A 19,330-nucleotide genomic window follows, 5' to 3' on the forward strand; every position below is an offset into this window, starting at 1 on the left:
CGGCAATGTTTAATTTTTAAGAGGTCATATAAATCAGACTTTTCTTTATGGCTCTGGGATTTGTGTCTTGATGAGAAAGGTTTCCTCAAATCAACATTATTTCTAAGATTTCTTTTCCAGTACCTTTGCAGTTTTTTTCTTTCTGGTTTACGTTTAGATCCCTCTTGGAGTCACTGATTGATTAGAATCTTTTTGTTTCTTCCTCTTCCTCCTCACCTCCTACTCCCTCCTTCCTCCTTGGTATTTCCTTCTTCTTTGCCTTCTTCTCATGCAAAAGAACATATTTAATGGGTACATTTCACAGTCACACATGAACGCACCGTTTTATGTGCCTTCAAAAGAGCATTCATTGCAGTCAGGATATGACTCCTCCCTCTTCCCCTCACAAAGTTTTAGACAGCAGTTATGGAACAGAGAGCAAGAGGCTGGACAGAGCTGGGCTGTGCACCCAGACCTGGCCCAGACAACCGGTGGGAGCAGGGACTTTGGAATGTCCGGCTCAAGGCTCAGGCCGGTATCACATTTTAGATAAGACCCATATCTCTCCCCAGTTCTCTCTTTCTCTTTCTCCTCCTATAAAAATATGTCTGGATTAAGGAGACATGAGGAAATACAGGTGTCTCCTGCCACCTGAAAGTACAGTGTCCCTACAAAAGCTTCCCTAAACCACGATGGCCTAGGGAATAGGCCATGCAGGTCTCACTACACAGGGTGATCTTTTGGAAAGCAAGGATGCCCATATATGGAAACACTCAGAAATCTGATAGTGCTGTCTGTCAGAAAGGGCCTTTCATCAAGACAGACAAGGAAAACAAATAGAATCACTGCCACGCAGGTAAAACAAGAGCTTTGAGAAGCTGGTTGTTTCACATCACTGTAACAGGTCCCACACCTTGTGTTTCAGCCAGGCTGTGCCTGGGAGGGTGGAGGGAGCCCCAGCGGCCCTGGAGCAGACAGGGCAGCAGAGAAGAGTTAGGGCCCCTACCTGGTGCTGGGAGCTAAAGAAACTCCACACAAACAGACCCACAGGCAGAAAGTGCAAGATTCGAGGGGGCCCGAGAGAGGAACTGGGGGAGACAGCAGGGGGAGGAGGATTTGGAGCTGGGCCTCCAAGGTCAGGGAACATTTCACCTGGTGAGGCAGGTGGGGAAATGTCTCACCACCTGCAGGGGAAGGGGCAGCCTGAGCGAAGGCCTGGAAGCTGGGGGGAAATCAGAGTCCAGGGAGCTGGGAGTGCTCAAGGCCCCTGGATCACGCTCTGAGAAGGCAGGAAGGTGAGGAAGACAGGAGGGCCTGGGTGCTGGGCTAAGGACTCTGCACTTGATCTTGCCATAACCACTCCCTTCCCTGCCTGAGGATGATGCCCCGAAGTCACGTAGAGGGAGATGTTTGGTAGAATCTCTGTCTGAGGACTTCCCTGGTGGCTCAGACGGTAAAGTGTCTGTCTACAATGCGGGAGACCTGGGTTCGATCCCTGGGTCAGGAAGATCCCCTGGAGAAGGAAATGGCAATCCACTCCAGTACTATTGCTTGGAAAATCCCATGGACAGACGAGCCTCATAGGCTGCAGTCCATGGGGTCGCAAAGTGTCGGATATGACTGAGCAATTTCACTTTCACTTTCTGTCTGCCCACGGGAAGAGAAGGGCTCTGTGTCACTTTCACTTTCTGTCTGCCCACGGGAAGAGAAGGGCTCTGTGTCCAGCCATGCAGTTGGGCAGGAACGGGCTTCTCAGCAGTCCTCCCTTTTCTCAGAAACAGCCTTTTGGGAAAGGGACCAATCAGAGGCTAACAGAGGAAAATGCTCCGGATAGGAATCCAGCAGAGGGAGCACCATCAGCATTCACAGGCAGCTGAGGCCCCAGACAAGGGCCAGGACCAGGACAAGATTGGGAGGGAAAGACGGAAGGATGAGGGGCAGGGTCCACATGCATTTACAAGTGTCTGGCATCATCCAGGATCAGCCCTTTCTGCCCGCACCCTTCTCCTGTCTCTGCCTTGGCTCCTGGCCCTTGTGTTTCAGCTTCCTTGGCTGCCCTGGCTCCCAGAGTCCTGCAGCTTTGAGGCAGAGAAGGAGTCAGAGGCAGCCAGCTCTCCTCTCCTTCCTTCCCTTACCGCAGGAGCCCCCAGACCCCTCAGCTGTCTTCCCCTGTGTGTCCTTCAGCAGGACAGAGTCATACAGACACCCTTCACCATAGAGCAGCCCAGAAAACACATCCCTGATGTCCAGGCCCTGAGACGCGAGGCAGAAGGGTCCAGGGTGAAGGCAAGTGGCATTGGAGGAAGTAGAATTTCAGGAGAGCAGGTGGGTTGTAAGGAGCATTCAAGGCCAAAGGAACGTTGTGTGTTGAGATCTAGGCTGAGAACAAAGAGCAGCAGCTGGAAATGGAGAAGTCAGGGAATAAGAGCAGGGTGGCTTGGACAGAGAAAGGAAGCTGCTTGGAGGTGGGCCTGCCTGTGTGAATTCTCTCCCATCCACACAGTCAGTGCCTCCAGCCTCCACCACCAGGCATACTCCCTAGTGAACAAGCTGATGGTTATTCTTCCTGAAGGGTAACCCTGGCTATTGCAGAGAGAAAGTGTTAGAAAGAAAGATGCTAGGATGGGGGCTCAGGTAAGGGGGATTCGGGGGAGGCGCTGAGGAAATAGGGCGGGTCTAGATTGGACACTGCAGAGTAGGGACCGGCAAGAATACTGGTTCGGGTTGCCATTTTCTTCTCCAGGGGTTCTTCCCAACCCAGGGACTGAACCCACGTCTCTTGAGTCTTGCGTCTCCTGCATTGCCACTGAAAGTGAAAGTCTCTCAGTCGTGTCCAATTCTTTGAGACCCCATGGACTGTAGCCTGCCAAGCTCCTCAGTCCATGGGATTTTCAGGCAAGGATACTGGAGTGGGTTGCCATTCCCTTCTCCAGAGGATCTTCATGCTTTCTAACCTTTAGGTCTCCCCTTCTGGCCACACTTTCTCTAAAGTCCTCTCATTTAAACATTATTATGAACTCATGGCCTTTCACAGACTCAGCCTGGCCCAATGAAACATATTTATGGTAATCATCATCTTTTTATTTATTATCATCGTTATATGTGGGAGCCCCTTTGAGTAGCAGAGATGCCGATCTGTGGGCCTCACCTCCCCTGCAGGGGGTCTTCCTTCCTTTGAGTGGACAGAAGGAAGCCCATGGGTGCACATGTGGGTGGGCAAGATGCTGCTGGACAATGTGTCTGTGTAAGGCCACAGTTCACACTGATTACTCTGGTTTAACCCTGTTATCATCCCTGCTTTTCTAGAGAAGTTGGTTTCATCAACACAAAGACGTCTCCTACAGGGACAGTTGTCACAGCAAGAGTCAGGCTTATTTCTTGTTGGCACTTAATTCAACCACCTTCAATCATCTTTTAGGTGGCGGCACTAGAAACCACCCCATTTTGTGGGTTACTGACTGCTATAAAGTGACTGCTGCTGTCTTAGATTTAAAACAATCCAACATCCTAAGTGCATATGTTTAAAATAGATCAATTTGTACAGAAGGTTCTGCTCATTCCTCCCCAAAAAAGCTATTTCTTTAGATTGTTAATCAATGTTTTTAAATGATATTTCTACATTGGGAAGTGGAATAGTGTGAGAATGTGTGCTCAGGAGACAGGAACCTGGTCTTGGATTCTGGCTCCAGCACTAGCTGTGTCCTTGGAGTAAATTACTTCACCTCTCTGAGCTTCTGCTTTCTTTTTTACAGACAGGGTCATTATGAGAACAAAAAGTGAGTGAATGCCTACCAGGCACTTAGAATCTTGCCTGGTACAAAGAGAGAAGTCATCCACCACAATAGCTAATACATATTCAATTCAGTTCAGTTCAGTTCAGTTGCTCAGTCATGTCGAACTCTTTGCAACCCCATGAATCGCAGCACGCCAGGCCTCCCTGTCCATCACGATCTCCCGGAGATCACTCAAACTCACGTCCATCAAGTCAGTGATGCCATCCAGCCATCTCATCCTCTGTCGTCCCCTATTCTTCCACCCCCAAATCCCTCCCAGCATCAGAATCTTTTCCAATGAGTCAACTCTTTGCATCAGGTGGCCAAAGTACTGGAGTTTCAGCTTTAGCATCATTCCTTCCAAAGAACACCCAGGGCTGATCTCCTTCAGAATGGACTGGTTGGATCTCCTTGCAGTCCCAGGGACTCTTGAGAGTCTTCTCCAACACCACAGTTCAAAAGCATCAATTCTTCGGCACTCAGCTTTCTTCACAGTCCAACTCTCACATCCATACACGACCACAAGAAAAACCATAGCCATGACTAAACGGACCTTTGTTGGCAAAGTAATGTCGCTGCTTTTCAATATGCTATCTAGGTTGGTCATAACTTTTCTCCCAAGGGGGTGTCTTTTAATTTCATGGCTGCAGTCACCATCTGCAGTGATTTTGGAGCCCAAAAGATAAATTCTGACACTGTTTCCACTGTTTCCCCATCTATTTCCCATGAAGTGATGGGACCAGATGCCATGATCTTCGTTTTTTGAAAGTTGAGCTTTAGGCCAACTTTTTCACTCTCCTCTTTCACTTTCATCAAGAGGCTTTTTAGTTCCTCTTCACTTTCTGCCATAAGGGTGGTGTCATCTGCATATCTGAGGTTATTGATATTTCTCCTGGCAATCTTGATTCCAGCTTGTGCTTCTGCCAGCCCCTCATAATGTACTCTGCATAGAAGTTAAATAAGCAGGGTGACAGTATACAGCCTTGACGTACTCCTTTTCCTATTTGGAACCAGTCTGTTGTTCCATGTCCAGTTCTAACTGTTGCTTCCTGACCTGCATACAGGTTTCTCAAGAGGCAGGTCAGGTGGTCTGGTATGCCCATCTCTTGAAGAATTTTCCAGTTTCTTATGATCCACACAAAGGCTTTGGCATAGTCAATAAAGCAGAAATAGAGGTTTTTCTGGAACTCTCTTGCATTTTCGATGATCCAGCGGATGTTGGCAATTTGATCTCTGGTTCCTCTGCCTTTTCTAAAACCAGCTTGAACATCTAGAAATTTGCAGTTCACGTATTGCTGAAGGCTGGCTCGGAGAATTTTGAGCATTTCTTTACTAGCGTGTGAGATGAGTGTAATTGTGCAGTAGTTTGAGCATTCTTTGGCATTGCCTTTCTTTTGGATTGGAATGAAAACTGACCTTTTCCAGTCCTATGGCCACTGCTGAGTTTTCCAAATGTGCTGGCATATTGAGTGCAACAATTTCACAGCACCATCTTTCAAGATTTGAAATAGCTCATGTTAGATATTGTATTTTTCTTTTTCATGATTTAAAAATTTTGTTATTATTTATTTCTTACTTGGAAAAAAATAATTATTTCACTTGTTTGTATACTTTTTCTTATGCCTTTCCCCACTTTCTCCTAATATCATTTTTTATCACTAAGTTTATACCCTCTATTGGAAAACTTGGTACTTGTAAGCTCTTTGTTTACTCCTTTATTTCTTAAGCCCTCAACTGAAGCCAGGATTTCTTGACTCCCTGTTTTGTAAAATGAAATATTAATCCTCATACTCCCTTCAGTGCATCAGCTCCCAACTTGTAGCATTGCGCCTTAATTTTTATACTGATTAACAAGTAGATTCATTTCTAATGTTTAAATAGTCTTCTATCTTAAAAGATAAAAACACAAAATAATGAATAGAAATGAAATACCAACTGTAAAATTTTGAATCACTTATTGTAGCTTTCTGAAAAGTCTGGTGAAGAGTGAAGGCTGCTGAGAATGTGGGATGGGGTGTGGGGGTGTGGGCTTGTCCCCTGCTCTCCCCTCGGCCTCCCTCTCATCTTGCTCCCTCTCCGGGGCTCTGCCCAGTGGACCGTTCTCTCCTGTGAACACCCACCCTGTTTCTCCCCTCTACTGCGCTCCTCTTCACTCAGCTATCACTTCTCCACCCAGTGAGCCTTCAAACATTTGTTGAAGACTCTGGTCTCCTGTTGCCCCCATGCTTGTTTTTATTAGCAGCAGAGGGGGGAGAGGGAGGCTATGGGTTCTTGAGCCCAGTGAGGAGGTTGGAATCCAGTCTACCAAGGGCAAGACTTCTGACCTTGGGCAAGTCAGGTAACATCTGTGAGTCAGCTTCCTTCTCTGAAAATACTGATACAATGTACATATCTCAAAAGGTAATGAAATGAAATACGAGTTATCATTGGTAAAGTTTTATGGCAAATAATAATGCAGAGCAAAGACCACAAACACAAGTCACTTATCAATAGCTGTTATTATACCTATAAGTATCTTTGCTATCATTTAATTCAGGTCTCAGCAGAGGTAGTTAATAAGTGTTCTTAAAAATGTGGCTAAATATAACCAACATTTGCTCTCAACCTTCACTTCCCAAGGCAACACAATCACAAGAAGAACCAAACTAGTCTCTATATAAATATCTAGGGTTTTTTTTTTATTTTATTATCCAAAATTTAATCTTTTATTTAATATTATATATTCTGATTCAATAATAATCTTATGTGTTTACCATGGGTAAAATTTTAAATTAATTTAAAGTATAACTGAATTTATAATAGCATTAGGATTTAGCACTAATCAAAGAATGGATATCACAGATTGAGCTAAACATAAATAGAATTGAAATAAATCCCAAAATATCTGGATTTTTGTTTTTTTGTTTTAATAAGTCCACTGAGAATGAGTACGTTTGAAAGGATGGGTACTCTCATATATTATGAGTATGAATGTAAATTGCTGTAATTCATTTGCATAACAGTTTGGAGCTAGGAACGAAAATTTTTTAGGTGTTCATGCCTTCTAATCTGGTAATTATACTTCTAGAAATAGCTTAAGGAAACAGGCTCAAATACAGGTGAAGGTTTTACAAGGAGAATGTTCTTTGCACTATTGTTTACATAAAAGAGTTAGAAATAGCCTAAAAGTCCGCCAGTCAGGGGAGGACAGCAGAGGGGGTAGGGCACCATCGGGGTCCTCAGCCACCCAGGAGAGGAATGCAAGATTTGGGGCAGGGCCAGAGGGACTCCAGGCTCTGGTGGGATAAAGGACCTTGTAGAAGCACGGAGGGTGCAGACTGTGGGAGCTGTATCATCAGGAACTTTATCAAGGCAGAGACTCAAGCACAGGAGCAAGACATCATTTTAATTAAGAAGAGCTATTTTCCAATAAGCATACATCCACAATTAAATATTTTTTTACATTAAAGGGAGTAGAGCATAGTCATCACAAACCTGGGATTTAGATCAGAAACACTTGGGTTCAAGTCCAGACTCTGGTAGCAGCATGCAAACTTGGGCTGACCCAAGTTTAGATGAGTTTCAGCAGCCTGCACGTCATAGACAATGGACCAATATTAGTTATTACCAATTAGTGAGCACAAGTGTTCCCAACCTCACATAATTTCCAGAGTGTTCCCTCCCCATCTGTTTTTCTGCCTCTGGTTTTACTGCTTTGATAACTTCACAACTGGCTGTCTCCTGTCTGATTATCCTCTCCTTGTGCCCCAACAGGAGGGCAGGACTTTGAGTTGGCTTGGAGGGAGCTGGGAGGAGGATGAGCAACTTTTCTTAGCTAGCAGCCAGCAGAGCACAGGAGACAGAGAGGCATGCCAGGTGAAGTCCCCAGTGGCATTTGTGGTCATCGCAGGGGAAGCTGCCAGAGACCTGCCCCTCGCTGCTCCCTGAGCCACTGCTCACTACCGATGGAGCCCACGGCCTGATTTCTCTTCCCCAGGGGTCAAGCATCACCTCCTTCCAGCCCGACCCAGACAAGGAGCTGAAGGAAGATCTCTGAGACGCAGCTGCTGCCACCATGAGCTCAGAAGACCGTAGGGGAAGCTCAGGTAATCAGCTGCCTCGTTTCTGACTGGTTTCTACTTGTGAGAGTGGTGTTGAGAGATTGTTGCTGAGCCGTTAAAGACACCAGGATTCTTGGGCTCTGGAGGAGAGGAATTCAATAGGGGGCCAGTAACAAGGCTTGATGGCTCAGAGCTTTAGTGTAATAAAGATTTATTAAAGTAAAAAGAGATAGAGAAAGCTTCTGACATAGACATCAGAAGGGGACAGAGAGAGTACCCCCCTGCTGTCTTTAGCAGGAAGCTATATACATACTCAGTTCTGTTCAGTTCAGTCGCTCAGTCCTGTCCGACTCTTTGTGACTCCATGAATTGCAGCACGCCAGGCCTCCCTGTCCATCACCATCTCCCGGAGTTCATTCAGATTCATGCCCATCGAGTCAGTGATGCCATCCAGCCATCTCATCCTCTGTCGTCCCCTTCTCCTCCTACCTGCAATCTCTCCCAGCATCAGTCTTTTCCAAAGAGTCAACTCTTCACATGAGGTGGCCAAAGTACTGGAATTTCAGCTTTAGCATCATTCCTTCCAAAGAACACCCAGGGCTGATCTCCTTCAGAATGGACTGGTTGGATCTCCTTGCAGTCCAAGGGACTCTCAAGAGTCTTCTCCAACACCACAGATCAAAAGCATCAATTCTTCAGCACTTGGCCTTCTTCACAGTCCAACTCTCACATCCATACACGACCACAGGAAAAACCATAGCCTTGACTAGACAGACCTTAGTCGGCAAAGTAATGTCTCTGCTTTTGAATATGCTATCTAGGTTGGTCATAACTTTTCTTCCAAGGAATAAGCGTCTTTTAATTTCATGGCTGCAGTCACCATCTGCAGTGATTTTGGAGCCCCCAAAAATAAAGTCTGACAATGTTTCCACTGTTTCCCCATCTATTTCCCATGAAGTGATGGGCTGGATGCCATGTTCTCAGTTTTCTGAATGTTGAGCTTTAAGTCAACTTTTTCACTCTCCTCTTTCACTTTCAAGAGGCATTTTAGTTCCTCTTCACTTCCTGACATAAGGGTGGTGTCATCTGCATATCGGAGGTTACGGATAATTCTCCCAGCAATCTTGATTCCAGCTTGTGCTTCTGGCAGCCCAGTGTTTCTCATGATGTACTCTGCATAGAAGTTCAATAAGCAGGGTGACAGTATACAGCCTTGACGTACTCCTTTTCCTATTTGGAACCAGTCTGTTGTTCCATGTCCAGTTCTAACTGTTGCTTCCTGACCTGCATACAGATTTCTCAAGAGGCAGGTCAAGTGGTCTGGTATTCCCATCTCTTTCAGAATTTTCCACAGTTTATTGTGATCCACACAGTCAAAGGCTTTGGCATAGTCAAGAAAACAGACATAGATGTTTTTCTGGAACTCTCTTGCTTTCTCCATGATCCAGTGGATGTTGGCAATTTGATCTCTGGTTCCTCTGCCTTTGCTAAAACCAGCTTGAACATCAGGGAGTTCACGGTTCACGTATTGCTGAAGCCTGGCTTGGAGAATTTTGAGCATTACTTTACTAGCATGTGAGATGAGTGCAATTGTGAGATAGTTTGAGCATTCTTTGGCATTGCCTTTCTTTGGGATTGGAATAAAAACTGACTTTTTGCAGTCCTGTGGCCACTGCTGAGTTTTCCAAATGTGCTGGCTTATTGAGTGCAGCACTTTCATAGCATCATCTTTCAGGATTTGAAATAGCTCCACTAGAATTCAATCACCTCCACTAGCTTTGTTCATAATAATGTTTTCTCAGGCCCTCTTGACTTCACATTCCAGGATGTCTGGCTCTAGATGAGTGATCACACCATCGTGATTATCCAGGTCATGAAGATCTTTTTTGTACAGTTCCTCGGTGTATTCTTGCCACCTCTTCTTAATATCTGCTGCTTCCGTTAGGTCCATACCATTTCTGTCCTTTATCGAGCCCATCTTTGCATGAAATGTTCCCTTGGTATCTCTAATTTTCTTGAAGAGATCTCTAGTCTTTCCCATTCTGTTGTTTTCCTCTATTTCTTTGCATTGATCTCTGAAGAAGGCCTTCTTATCTCTTCTTGCTATTCTTTGGAACTCTGCATTCAGATGCTTATATCTTTCTTTTTCTCCTTTGCTTTTTGCTTCTCTTCTTTTCACAGCTATTTGTAAGGCCTCCCCAGAAAGCCATTTTGCTTTTTTGGATTTCTTTTCCATGGGGATGGTCTTTAATCCTATCTCCTGTACAATGTCACAAAACTCATTCCATAGTTCATCAGGCACTCTATCTATCAGATCTAGGTAGGCCCTTAAATCTATTTCTCACTTCCACTGTATAATCATAAGGGATTTGATTTAGGTCATACCTGAATGGTCTAGCGGTTTTCCCTACTTTCTTCAATTTCAGTCTGAATTTGGTAATAAGGAGTTCATGATCTGAGCCACAGTCAGCTCCTGGTCTTGTTTTTGTTGACTGTATAGATCTTCTCCATCTTAGCTGCAAAGAATATAATCAATCTGATTTCGGTGCTGACCATCTGGTGATGTCCATGTGTAGAGTCTTCTCTTGTGTTGTTGAAAGAGGGTGTTTGCTATGACCAGTGCATTTTCTTGACAAAACTTTATTAGTCTTTGCACTGCTTCATTCCGCATTCCAAGGCCAAATTTGCCTGTTACTCCAGGGGTTTCTTGACTTCCTACTTTTGCATTCCAGTTCTCTATAATGAAAAGGACATCTTTTTGGGGTGTTAGTTCTAAAAGGTCTTGTAGGTCTTCACAGAACCATTCAACTTCAGCTTCTTCAGCATTACTGGTTGGGGCATAGACTTGGATAACTGTGATATTGAATGGTTTGCCTTGGAAACGAACAGAGATCCTTCTGTCGTTTTTGAGACTGCATCCAAGTACTGCATTTCAGACTCTTTTGTTGACCATGATGGCTACTCCATTTCTTCTGAGGGATTCCTGCCTGCAGTAGTAGATATAATGGTCATCTGAGTTAAATTCACCCATTACAGTCCATTTTAGTTTGCTGATTTCTAGAATGTTGACGTTCACTCTTGCCATCTCTTGTTTGATCACTTCCAATCTGCCTTGATTCATGGACCTAACATTCCAGGTTCCTATGCAATATTGCCCTTTACAGCATCGGACCTTGCTTCTATCACCAGTCACACCCACAGCTGGCTATTGTTTTTGCTTTGGCTCCATCCCTTCATTCTTTCTGGAGTTATTTCTCCACTGATCTCCAGTAGCATATTGGGCACCTACTGACCTGGGGAGTTCCTTTTCAGTTGCCTTTTCATACTGTTCATGGTGTTCTCAAGGCAAGAATACTGAAGTGGTTTGCCATTCCCTTCTCCAGAGGACCACATTCTGTCAGACCTCTCCACCATGACCCGCATGTCTTGGGTTGCCCCACGGGCATGGCTTAGTTTCATAGAGCTAGACAAAGCTGTGGTCCTAGGGTGATTGGATTGACTAGTTTTCTGTGATTATGGTTTCGGTGTGTCTGTCCTCTGATGACCTCTCACAACACCTACCATTTTACTTGGGTTTTTCTTACCTTGGATATGGAGTATCACTTCACGGCTGCTCCAGCAAAGCGCAGCCACTGCTCCTTACCTTGGACGAGTTGTCCCTCCTGACCTGAACGGGGAGGAGCTCCTCTCGGCCCTCCTGCCATGCAACCGCCGCTCCTTGGATGTGGGGTAGCTCCTCTCGGCTGCTCTTCCTGCGCTGTCCATCAAGCCACAGTGCTTCCAGAGAGGGTAGGCTTTCTCTTCTCCAGGGGATCTTCCCAACCCAGGGATCGACCCAGGTCTCCCACATTGCAGGTGGATTCTTTACCAGCTGATCCACAAGGGAAGCCCTAAGTAAGTGTTACTTGCTCAGTCGTGCCTGACTCTTTGTGACCCCATGAACTGCAGCCCACCAGGCTCCTCTGTCCATGAGATTTTCCAGGCAAGGTTACTGGAGTGGGTTGCCAGTTCCTTCTCCAGGGAATCTTCCCAAGCCAGGGATCTTTCCAACCCGGGGATCAAACTTGGATCTCCTGCACTGCAGGCAGATTCTTTACCAACTGAGCTAAAAGGGAAGCCCGCAGACACCCAGGTGCTCAGTTATTTCCTCCACCCACAATACCCTAAGCAGTCAACACACAGATCTAGTGCTGTGGGTTCCCTCCATGTGAGCCCTGAGTTCATTTCGCCCTTAGTGATGCATGAGAAAAAGAAAACCTAAGAACACTTAGTACTTCAGGGAAGAGAGAGATCTGACGTCTCCTCATTTAATAAAGACACTGATATTACTGAATTAAGGCCCACACTGAAGGCCTCATTTCACCTAATTACTGCCTTGAAGCCCCCTGTCTTCTAATACAGTCATTGCAGAGTGGGTGGGTCTGGGCGTTAACTTATGAATTGGGGCTGGTGCATACAGTCCACCTGAGACCCCAGAGAAATCCATCAACAGCATACCAGATGAATGCTGCTCAGAAAGGTGAACTTTAACCACTTATACTCGATACCGTTTACATCACACCATAGTTTATTCGAATCTTCAATTTTTATTTTCCTGTCTAGAGAGCGAAAGCTTTTATAAGGATGTCTTTGAGTATGTTCAGAAGAATATGAGTTTGGAAGAACTGCTATCCCTGCTCACTGAAGATGAACCCTGGGAGAATCTTGTGACCGAGGCCAATTTGTCCAGGTAACCATGCAGGTACACCAGGAATGTCACCAACATGCCCCCAGGAAGATTCTCCCAGGCTAGTTTCCTCCAGGAAGATCCTATGGTTGAGGTCGAGGATGTTCCTCCTCAAGATCCTATGTGGAATGTTTCCTCCGTGTTATTTGTTGGCATTGAATGACGTTGGGTTGAGAAGAGACGAAACCTGCAAGAAAGGGCAGGTCATATGACCTTGAACGAGTCACTGAACTACTCTCTGCTTCATCCTCTGTTCAGTTTTACTGTGAGGACACTGAGATCAGGTATACAAGTGCTTTTCATGATTGCTGACACAGAGTAGGTGCTCAATCAATGTTAAATTAAAATAAGCTTGTTGGGAAGAATCAGGGACCTTCTCCCTGGAGATGAGAACCAAGAAGGACTTCCTTTGGGTCAAGTCGGAAAATCCTGACCCAAACACTGTTTTGTGTTCCTGGGATTCTAAAACTCTTTGACTCCCCATCTTAGGAATTATACCAACACTGCAGGTTCCTGCTGGCCAATAAGGCAGAGACGCTGGAGGGGAACTGGTTGGACCTGGTGGGATCCTGGATCTAGCCCTGCCCAACTCTGGGCCTGTGGGTTTAAGACTTTGAGTCTCAGATTTGTTATGTGTTATGGGAATAGTGGGAATAGCAATTTAATCTGATGGATTGTGGTGATGGCCTCAGAGTGAACTGCAGAGTCAGAGGTGGGGAACCAAGTGCAATCATCTCGTCCAAAGGCCCAGGGAGGTCTGGACCAGGGTAAGACCTAGAAGTCAGGGTGGACCAGAGGGTACAGGTTGGCGGACAAGTAGGCGGGCTTGGGCAGCAGGGCCAGGACTAGAGTGGGGAGAGTGGGCCCCGAGGACACATGACTGATGGGGCTGTGACCCTAGCAGAGGTCCTGGGAGTGGGAGAGGGGACATTTCTTCCCTTCCTGACGGGATCCCCTCAAGCTGGGCTAGAGGGCCCTGGGTGACCGTGTCCTCCACACCCTGCCTGGGACATGGATTCTCACTCCATCTGGGACGCTCTTCTAGTCTAGGTGGAGCCATCCTGACAGTGGGAAGGCCATGTGGCTCAGGGAGCCCTCCAGGGTCACAGTGAGTGGCTGCAATTGTGTGTCATTTGAGGGATTCTGAGGAGCCTCACGCGTCCCCACCCAAGAGGAGAACACTTCCTCCACCCGCTGTGCAAGTGCCGGTCTCTTCAGGCTCAGCCGTTCAGATGGGCGTTTCCTCAAGTCTCTTGAATCTTCAGAGGTTCCATAAAGTTGCACACAGTCTTGGGATGCAGGTTCATGAGGCCGTCACAAATTAACATGTGACCCCTGAGAGGACAGGGGTGCTGGTTGCTGGCTCAGGAGTCAGTGAGGTGAGCTGGAGGGCCCACGGGAACAGGGCGCACAGCTCATCTCCTACTTCCCAGTCAATATGGGCAGTGACAGATCCAGTGTCCTTCTACAGAGAAGGCCAAGGGTATCAGGCTTGGGTGAGAGCAGATGCCAGGCAAAATGATCATTAAGGGTCCTTCTTGCTGAGTTTTGATTAAAAAGTAAAATAAAATCGAGACACACAGTTAGCCAATCTGAAAAGTATGAGGGCACAGTCCCAGCACTGCCCTTACATTTTCCATAAAGGGCAAATTTGGGGGATCCCACAACCACCCTCAGATTCTAGAACTCCATAGAAGATGCACAGACTGACTTAAAGCTTCAGGATCCCAGTTATGGTTTATTACAGGGAAGGGTGCAGTTTCCCATCAGCCACAGGGCAGAGTCTGGGCAGTTTTCACACATGAAGCTTCCATTGTCCCCAGGATGCATTACTGTCCTGGATTCAGTGGGGCAGGACACATGGAGCACTGCCCGCCAGGGACGCTCACCCTATTTAACAGCACATTACCCTGACCTGTCATCTCCAGCCCCTCCCAGAGGTCAGATTACTGCCCTAGCGTCCAGCTCCTCCGGAGGTCAGAAGTGATACCACATGACCCAGAGGCCCACCACATGTCAACTTGTCAGACTGTCCAGTGGCCAAAGTCCCAGGCAGACGAGGACATTCCTATCAGCCAGAATATCCTTGTCCATTGGACCACATCCTAGCAGCCAAGAGCAAAGAAAAAGAGGACTCCTCAAAGGTCATTGAATGAAGGGTTTTCTGCTCTAATCCCAATTCTTTGTTTATCTGTGAAGTTACCATTTTACACACATTCTGGAAGTGATGGTATTGGTCTGCCTTTGAGGTGTCTTTATCAAATATCTCTCTTAAGTTAAAGGTCTCCTAAGCTGACCGTTGCTTATTTATTCCATGATTGAATAAGTACATGAAGCACTAACAATATCCAAATGAAGGTTTAAGGTTGGAAAAATTTTTACATTAGTAAAATTCTTGTGATTTACAATAAAATCTCTGTGGTTTATGCAGGATAGAGCTTGTTGGCCTGTTTCATAGACAAGCAAACTGTCTTCTAAGACTTTAATGTTCATTGTTACAGGGAAGTGGCAGATGGACTCAGTGAATGTCTGATCAAGCTGCTAACAATCTTGAACAGGAAGAACCAAGAGGGGTCCCAAAAATACCAGCAGAAAAAGCAGAGGTTTTTGAAGAAGTTTCCTCAGGTAAAACAGGAGCTGAAGGAGAGCATAAAAAAGCTCCGTGAGCTCGCAGACAAAGTTGACAAGGTGCACTGGAACTGCACCATCTCCAATATGGTAGCCTCCTCCACCAGTATTGCGTCTGGTGCCCTGGGCATCCTTGGCCTGGGTCTGGCACCCTTTACAGCAGGCCTCAGTCTGGGACTCTCAGCCGCTGGAATAGGGCTGGGAGCAGCAGCTACTGTAACAGGTTTGTCCACCATGGTGGTGGAAACTGTAAACACGTCATCAGCAGAAACCCAGGCCAAGTGCCTTAGCAAAGCCACAGCAAAATCCGTAAGTCTTCTCAAAAAAGTTAAAGACTTTGCGAAGCATATTCAAGCCATTAGGGTGGCCAGACGCAACCCTCAATTCGTAGCCACTGCTCAGCGCTTCGTAAAGACCGGGCGACTCTCTGCCCAAAGTGCCCGGCAGGTGACAAGAAATTTCGGAGGCACACCTCTGGCAGCAACTAGAGCAGCCCGCATTGGGAGTGGAGTCCTCTCAGGTATATTCATAGGGCTGGACGTGTACTCCCTGGTGAAAGACGCACAGGACTTGCAGGAGGGGGCAAAGACAGCATCAGCTGAGAACATGAGGCAGGAAGCCCAGGAGCTGGAGAGGAAGTTGGAGAAGCTCACCCGGATCTATGAGAGTCTGCAATAGGGCCCGGCTGGGCCACCCTTAGAGCAATGCAGGGAGCAGGGACGTGTGCAGGGTCAAGGGGAGAAACCACGTATTTTGGACTGAAGAAGACACTGAGGGAAGAATAAGGGAGAGACAGGAAGACTAGCAATGAGAGGCCAGGAGTAGGGGAGCTTTGAAAATGGGAGAAAGCCAGAGAGTTAGGATTGTAGAGATCCTGCACAAGTAGCAGGGGCTCCTCTATCGCCCTCCCCAGGGTCTGATATTCCAGCAAGAAGGGTTTCCCCCTGGTGATGGTCTCTAGCCCTACTTCTCCAGCATCAACTCACCTTTGAACTCAGTAGGAAGTGACTTGTTTGTTTCCATGTTTAATTAAAGTATAGTTGATTTACAATATTGTATTAGCTTCAGGTGTCTAGCAAAGTGATTCCATTATACGTGTATCTATCTACAGATTTATCCTTTTGAAATTTTTTATCAGTTCTTCAGTTCTGTTCAGTTAGTCGTTCAGTCATGTCCGACTCTTTGCGACCCCATGGACTACAGCACGCCAGGCCTCCCTGTCCATCACCAAGTCCCAGTCAGTTCAGTTCAGTTCAGTCGCTCAGTCGTATCTGCCTCACCAACTCCCAGAGTTTACTCAAACTCATGTCCATTGAGTCGGTGATGCCATCAAGCCAGCTCATCCTCTGTCATCCTCTTCTTCTTCCACCTTCAATCTTTCCCAGCATCATGGTCTTTTCAAATGAGTCAGCTCTTCGCACCAGGTGGCCAAAATATTGAAGTTTCAGCTTCAGCATCAATCCTTCCAATGAATATTCCCTACTGATTTCCTTTAGGATGGACTGGTTGGATCTCCTTGCAGTCCAAGGGACTCTCAAGAGTCTTCTCCAACACCACAGTTCAGAAGCATCAATACTTCAGTGCTCAGCCTTCTTTATGGTCCAACTCTCACATCCAAACGTGACTACTGGAAAAATCATATCTTTGACTAGAGGGGACTTTGTCAGCAAAGTGATGTCTCTGATTTTTAATACGCTGTCTAGGTTGGTCATAACTTTTCTTCCAAGAAGCAAATGTCTTTTAATTTCGTGGCTGCGGTCACCATCCACAGTGATTTTTGAGCCCCAGAAAATGAAGTCTGTCACTGCTTCCATCTTATCCCCATCAAGGAGGGCTGCATGATCTCCCCCCACTCATGGAAGACACAGAGATGTGAACACAGCAGAGTGGCTCCCAGAGTCTCTGTGAAGGAGGAGTTCAGGCAGCTTTCCCCCCGAGGTGGGGCTGTTCCAGAAGTGAGTTGACACTTGATGCCAGTCACAGAGGGTCCCCATCGGCCCCGCCAGATTCAGCTCTCCATGGCCCCTAGGGACTCAGGCCTCTGAGCTCACTTATTTGGACAAGAGGTAATTGATGTTTATGACTCATCTCAAGCTCACAGGGAGCATTTATGGAAGGAAAGTACATTTTTTAGACTACTGGAAGGTTGAAGGATTTCTCTTCCTCTAAGGAAACGGCATAGTCCAGAAAACAGACCGACCTGCCAGTTTCCCCATTTGGGGGCAAGTGTGAGCCTTAGTTTTCCCAGGTGACATTGAGATAGTAAATGTTCCCATCACAGGCCTGGGGTATCTTGCACGGTGTTGAGTGTGAAAGTGTTTTACAGACTGTAAAGCGTTCAGGTGCTGCTATGTTTGCCCACAAAGGTTCAGCTTTTCAACAATTTGTTTTAATTTTTGAAAATCATCAAATTTACCATCTTACCCACTTTTAAGTGTACAGTTGAGTGGTATTAAGGACACTCACATCATTGTACAACCAGCATCACCATCCAGCCACAGATTGTTTTACATCAAAAACGAAACTATGTCCCAATTATGTGCTAATACCTCATTCTCCCTCCTCTCCAGCCCTGGCAAGCACAGTGTACCCCTGATTTTTAAGAATTTGCCTCCTCTCAGGACCTCATATGAGTGGAATCATACAATATTTGTCCTTTGTGATGAGATTTTTTTTTCTTTCTTTTTTCCTTCCTGTGGTGAAATATACACAACAGAAAATTGACCACTTAAGCATTTTTAGTGCACAGGTGAGTGGCATCAAATCCATTCATCTCTTGTGCAGCCATCACCACCATGCATCTCCATCTTCTTTCTTCCTGAAACCTGAGGCTCCACTGGACTGAACTCGCCTCCCCCTCCAACAGCCCCTGACAACCACCACCCTGCTTTCTGTCTTTATCCATTTGCCTACTCTGCCAACCTAATAAACACAGAAAATGCAATAAGTTTTTGTGACTGTTTTATTTCACTGAACACCATGTCTTCAAGGCGCATCCAGGCTGTAGCATGTGTCTGAATTTTCCTCCTTTTAAAATAATTTTTTAAAAAGTAACTTTCTTCCTTTTTCACATGAGTCATAGTCTGTGGTATGTATAGACAGAATATTTCTTTTGTTATTTTCCTTTCTTCCACACTTTGGCTATTGTGATGAGAGCAGCCTGGCAGAGAGTGGCCAAGACTAGCTCCCCTGAGGTGTGTCATCCTGGAGGGGATGCCCTGTGCTCTGTCAGCCTAGAGGGGATCCCCTGTGCTGTCAGCCTGGAGGGGATCCCCTGTGCTCTGTCCCCTGGTGCTGTCAACTGGAGGGGATCCCCTGTGCTCTGCCCCCTGGTGCCCATCTCCATCAGCAACTCTGATGACTCTGAAGCCCTCAGGTCACATGCTCAGTCTGAAGCCCCCTACTCACTCCCACTGATCCTATAAAAAGGGACAAGGACAGGCAGGTGGGTCGCTGTAGCCATCCTGGGGTACTTCTCTTTTGACGCTGGGGACAAGTGGAGCCCAATTTCATCATCACTGACTCTTTAGGATCTGCAGATGGGGTGGTCTCTCTCCTGCCCCTGGACTGAGGTCTTGCTGAATCCTCACCTTGATCTGAGTCTGCGGCTCCCATGCTTGCTCTCCCGTGAGCTTGTGTTACTGAGCCCAGGATGGTCTGGCATCTCTTGGGCATTCTCAGCAGAGGACCTTCATGACAGCTGGACAGAGTTCTTCTGGATTAGCTGAGTTCTGCATCTAGGGTGCTTTTGCTTAACTTCCAGATAAACTCATGCTAGTGGAAGAGAGAAGAATCAGTAGGAGGGAGTTTACTGGGGAAAAAATGATTTAAAGGAAAAAAAAAGGAACTTTAAACAAGGAGTGGTGTTTACAATAGGCAGTGACAACCTTGGTTTAAATATAGGTTCCTCCCCTGAGTTGTTGGAAGAAAGCCCCCTCCTCGCCCCTGCCATCAGCTGCTGCTGCTGCTACTGCTGCTAAGTCACTTCATTCGTGTCCGACTCTGTGTGACCCCATAGACGGCAGCACTCTAGGCTCCACTGTCCCTGGGATTCTCCAGGCAAGAACATTGGAGTTGGTTACCATTTCCTTTTCCAATGCATGAAAGTGAAAAGTGAAATTGAAGTCACTCAGTCATGTCCGACCCTCAGCGACCCCATAGACTGCAGCCTACCAGGCTCCTCC

The 19,330-nt window shown here is 46.5% G+C and overlaps 1 protein-coding gene across 3 annotated transcripts in view; it reads left to right on the forward strand.

Moving 5' to 3' along the window:
* Window positions 1–18,093, forward strand: part of LOC138435918 (apolipoprotein L3-like) — a 39,360-nt gene extending 21,267 nt beyond the window's left edge. For all 3 annotated transcript variants that reach the window (XM_069581153.1, XM_069581154.1, XM_069581155.1), the window contains 3 exons: window positions 7,729–7,837; window positions 12,395–12,521; window positions 15,020–18,093. In XM_069581153.1, coding sequence (XP_069437254.1) covers window positions 7,807–7,837; window positions 12,395–12,521; window positions 15,020–15,824 — 963 coding nt within the window. In that variant the 5' untranslated portion in view covers window positions 7,729–7,806 and the 3' untranslated portion in view covers window positions 15,825–18,093. The remainder of the gene's footprint in view (window positions 1–7,728; window positions 7,838–12,394; window positions 12,522–15,019) is intronic.
* The last annotated feature ends 1,237 nt before the right edge of the window (window positions 18,094–19,330 follow it).

This window comes from Ovis canadensis, chromosome 3 (assembly GCF_042477335.2).
Source record: "Ovis canadensis isolate MfBH-ARS-UI-01 breed Bighorn chromosome 3, ARS-UI_OviCan_v2, whole genome shotgun sequence".
NCBI lineage: Eukaryota > Metazoa > Chordata > Mammalia > Artiodactyla > Bovidae > Ovis > Ovis canadensis.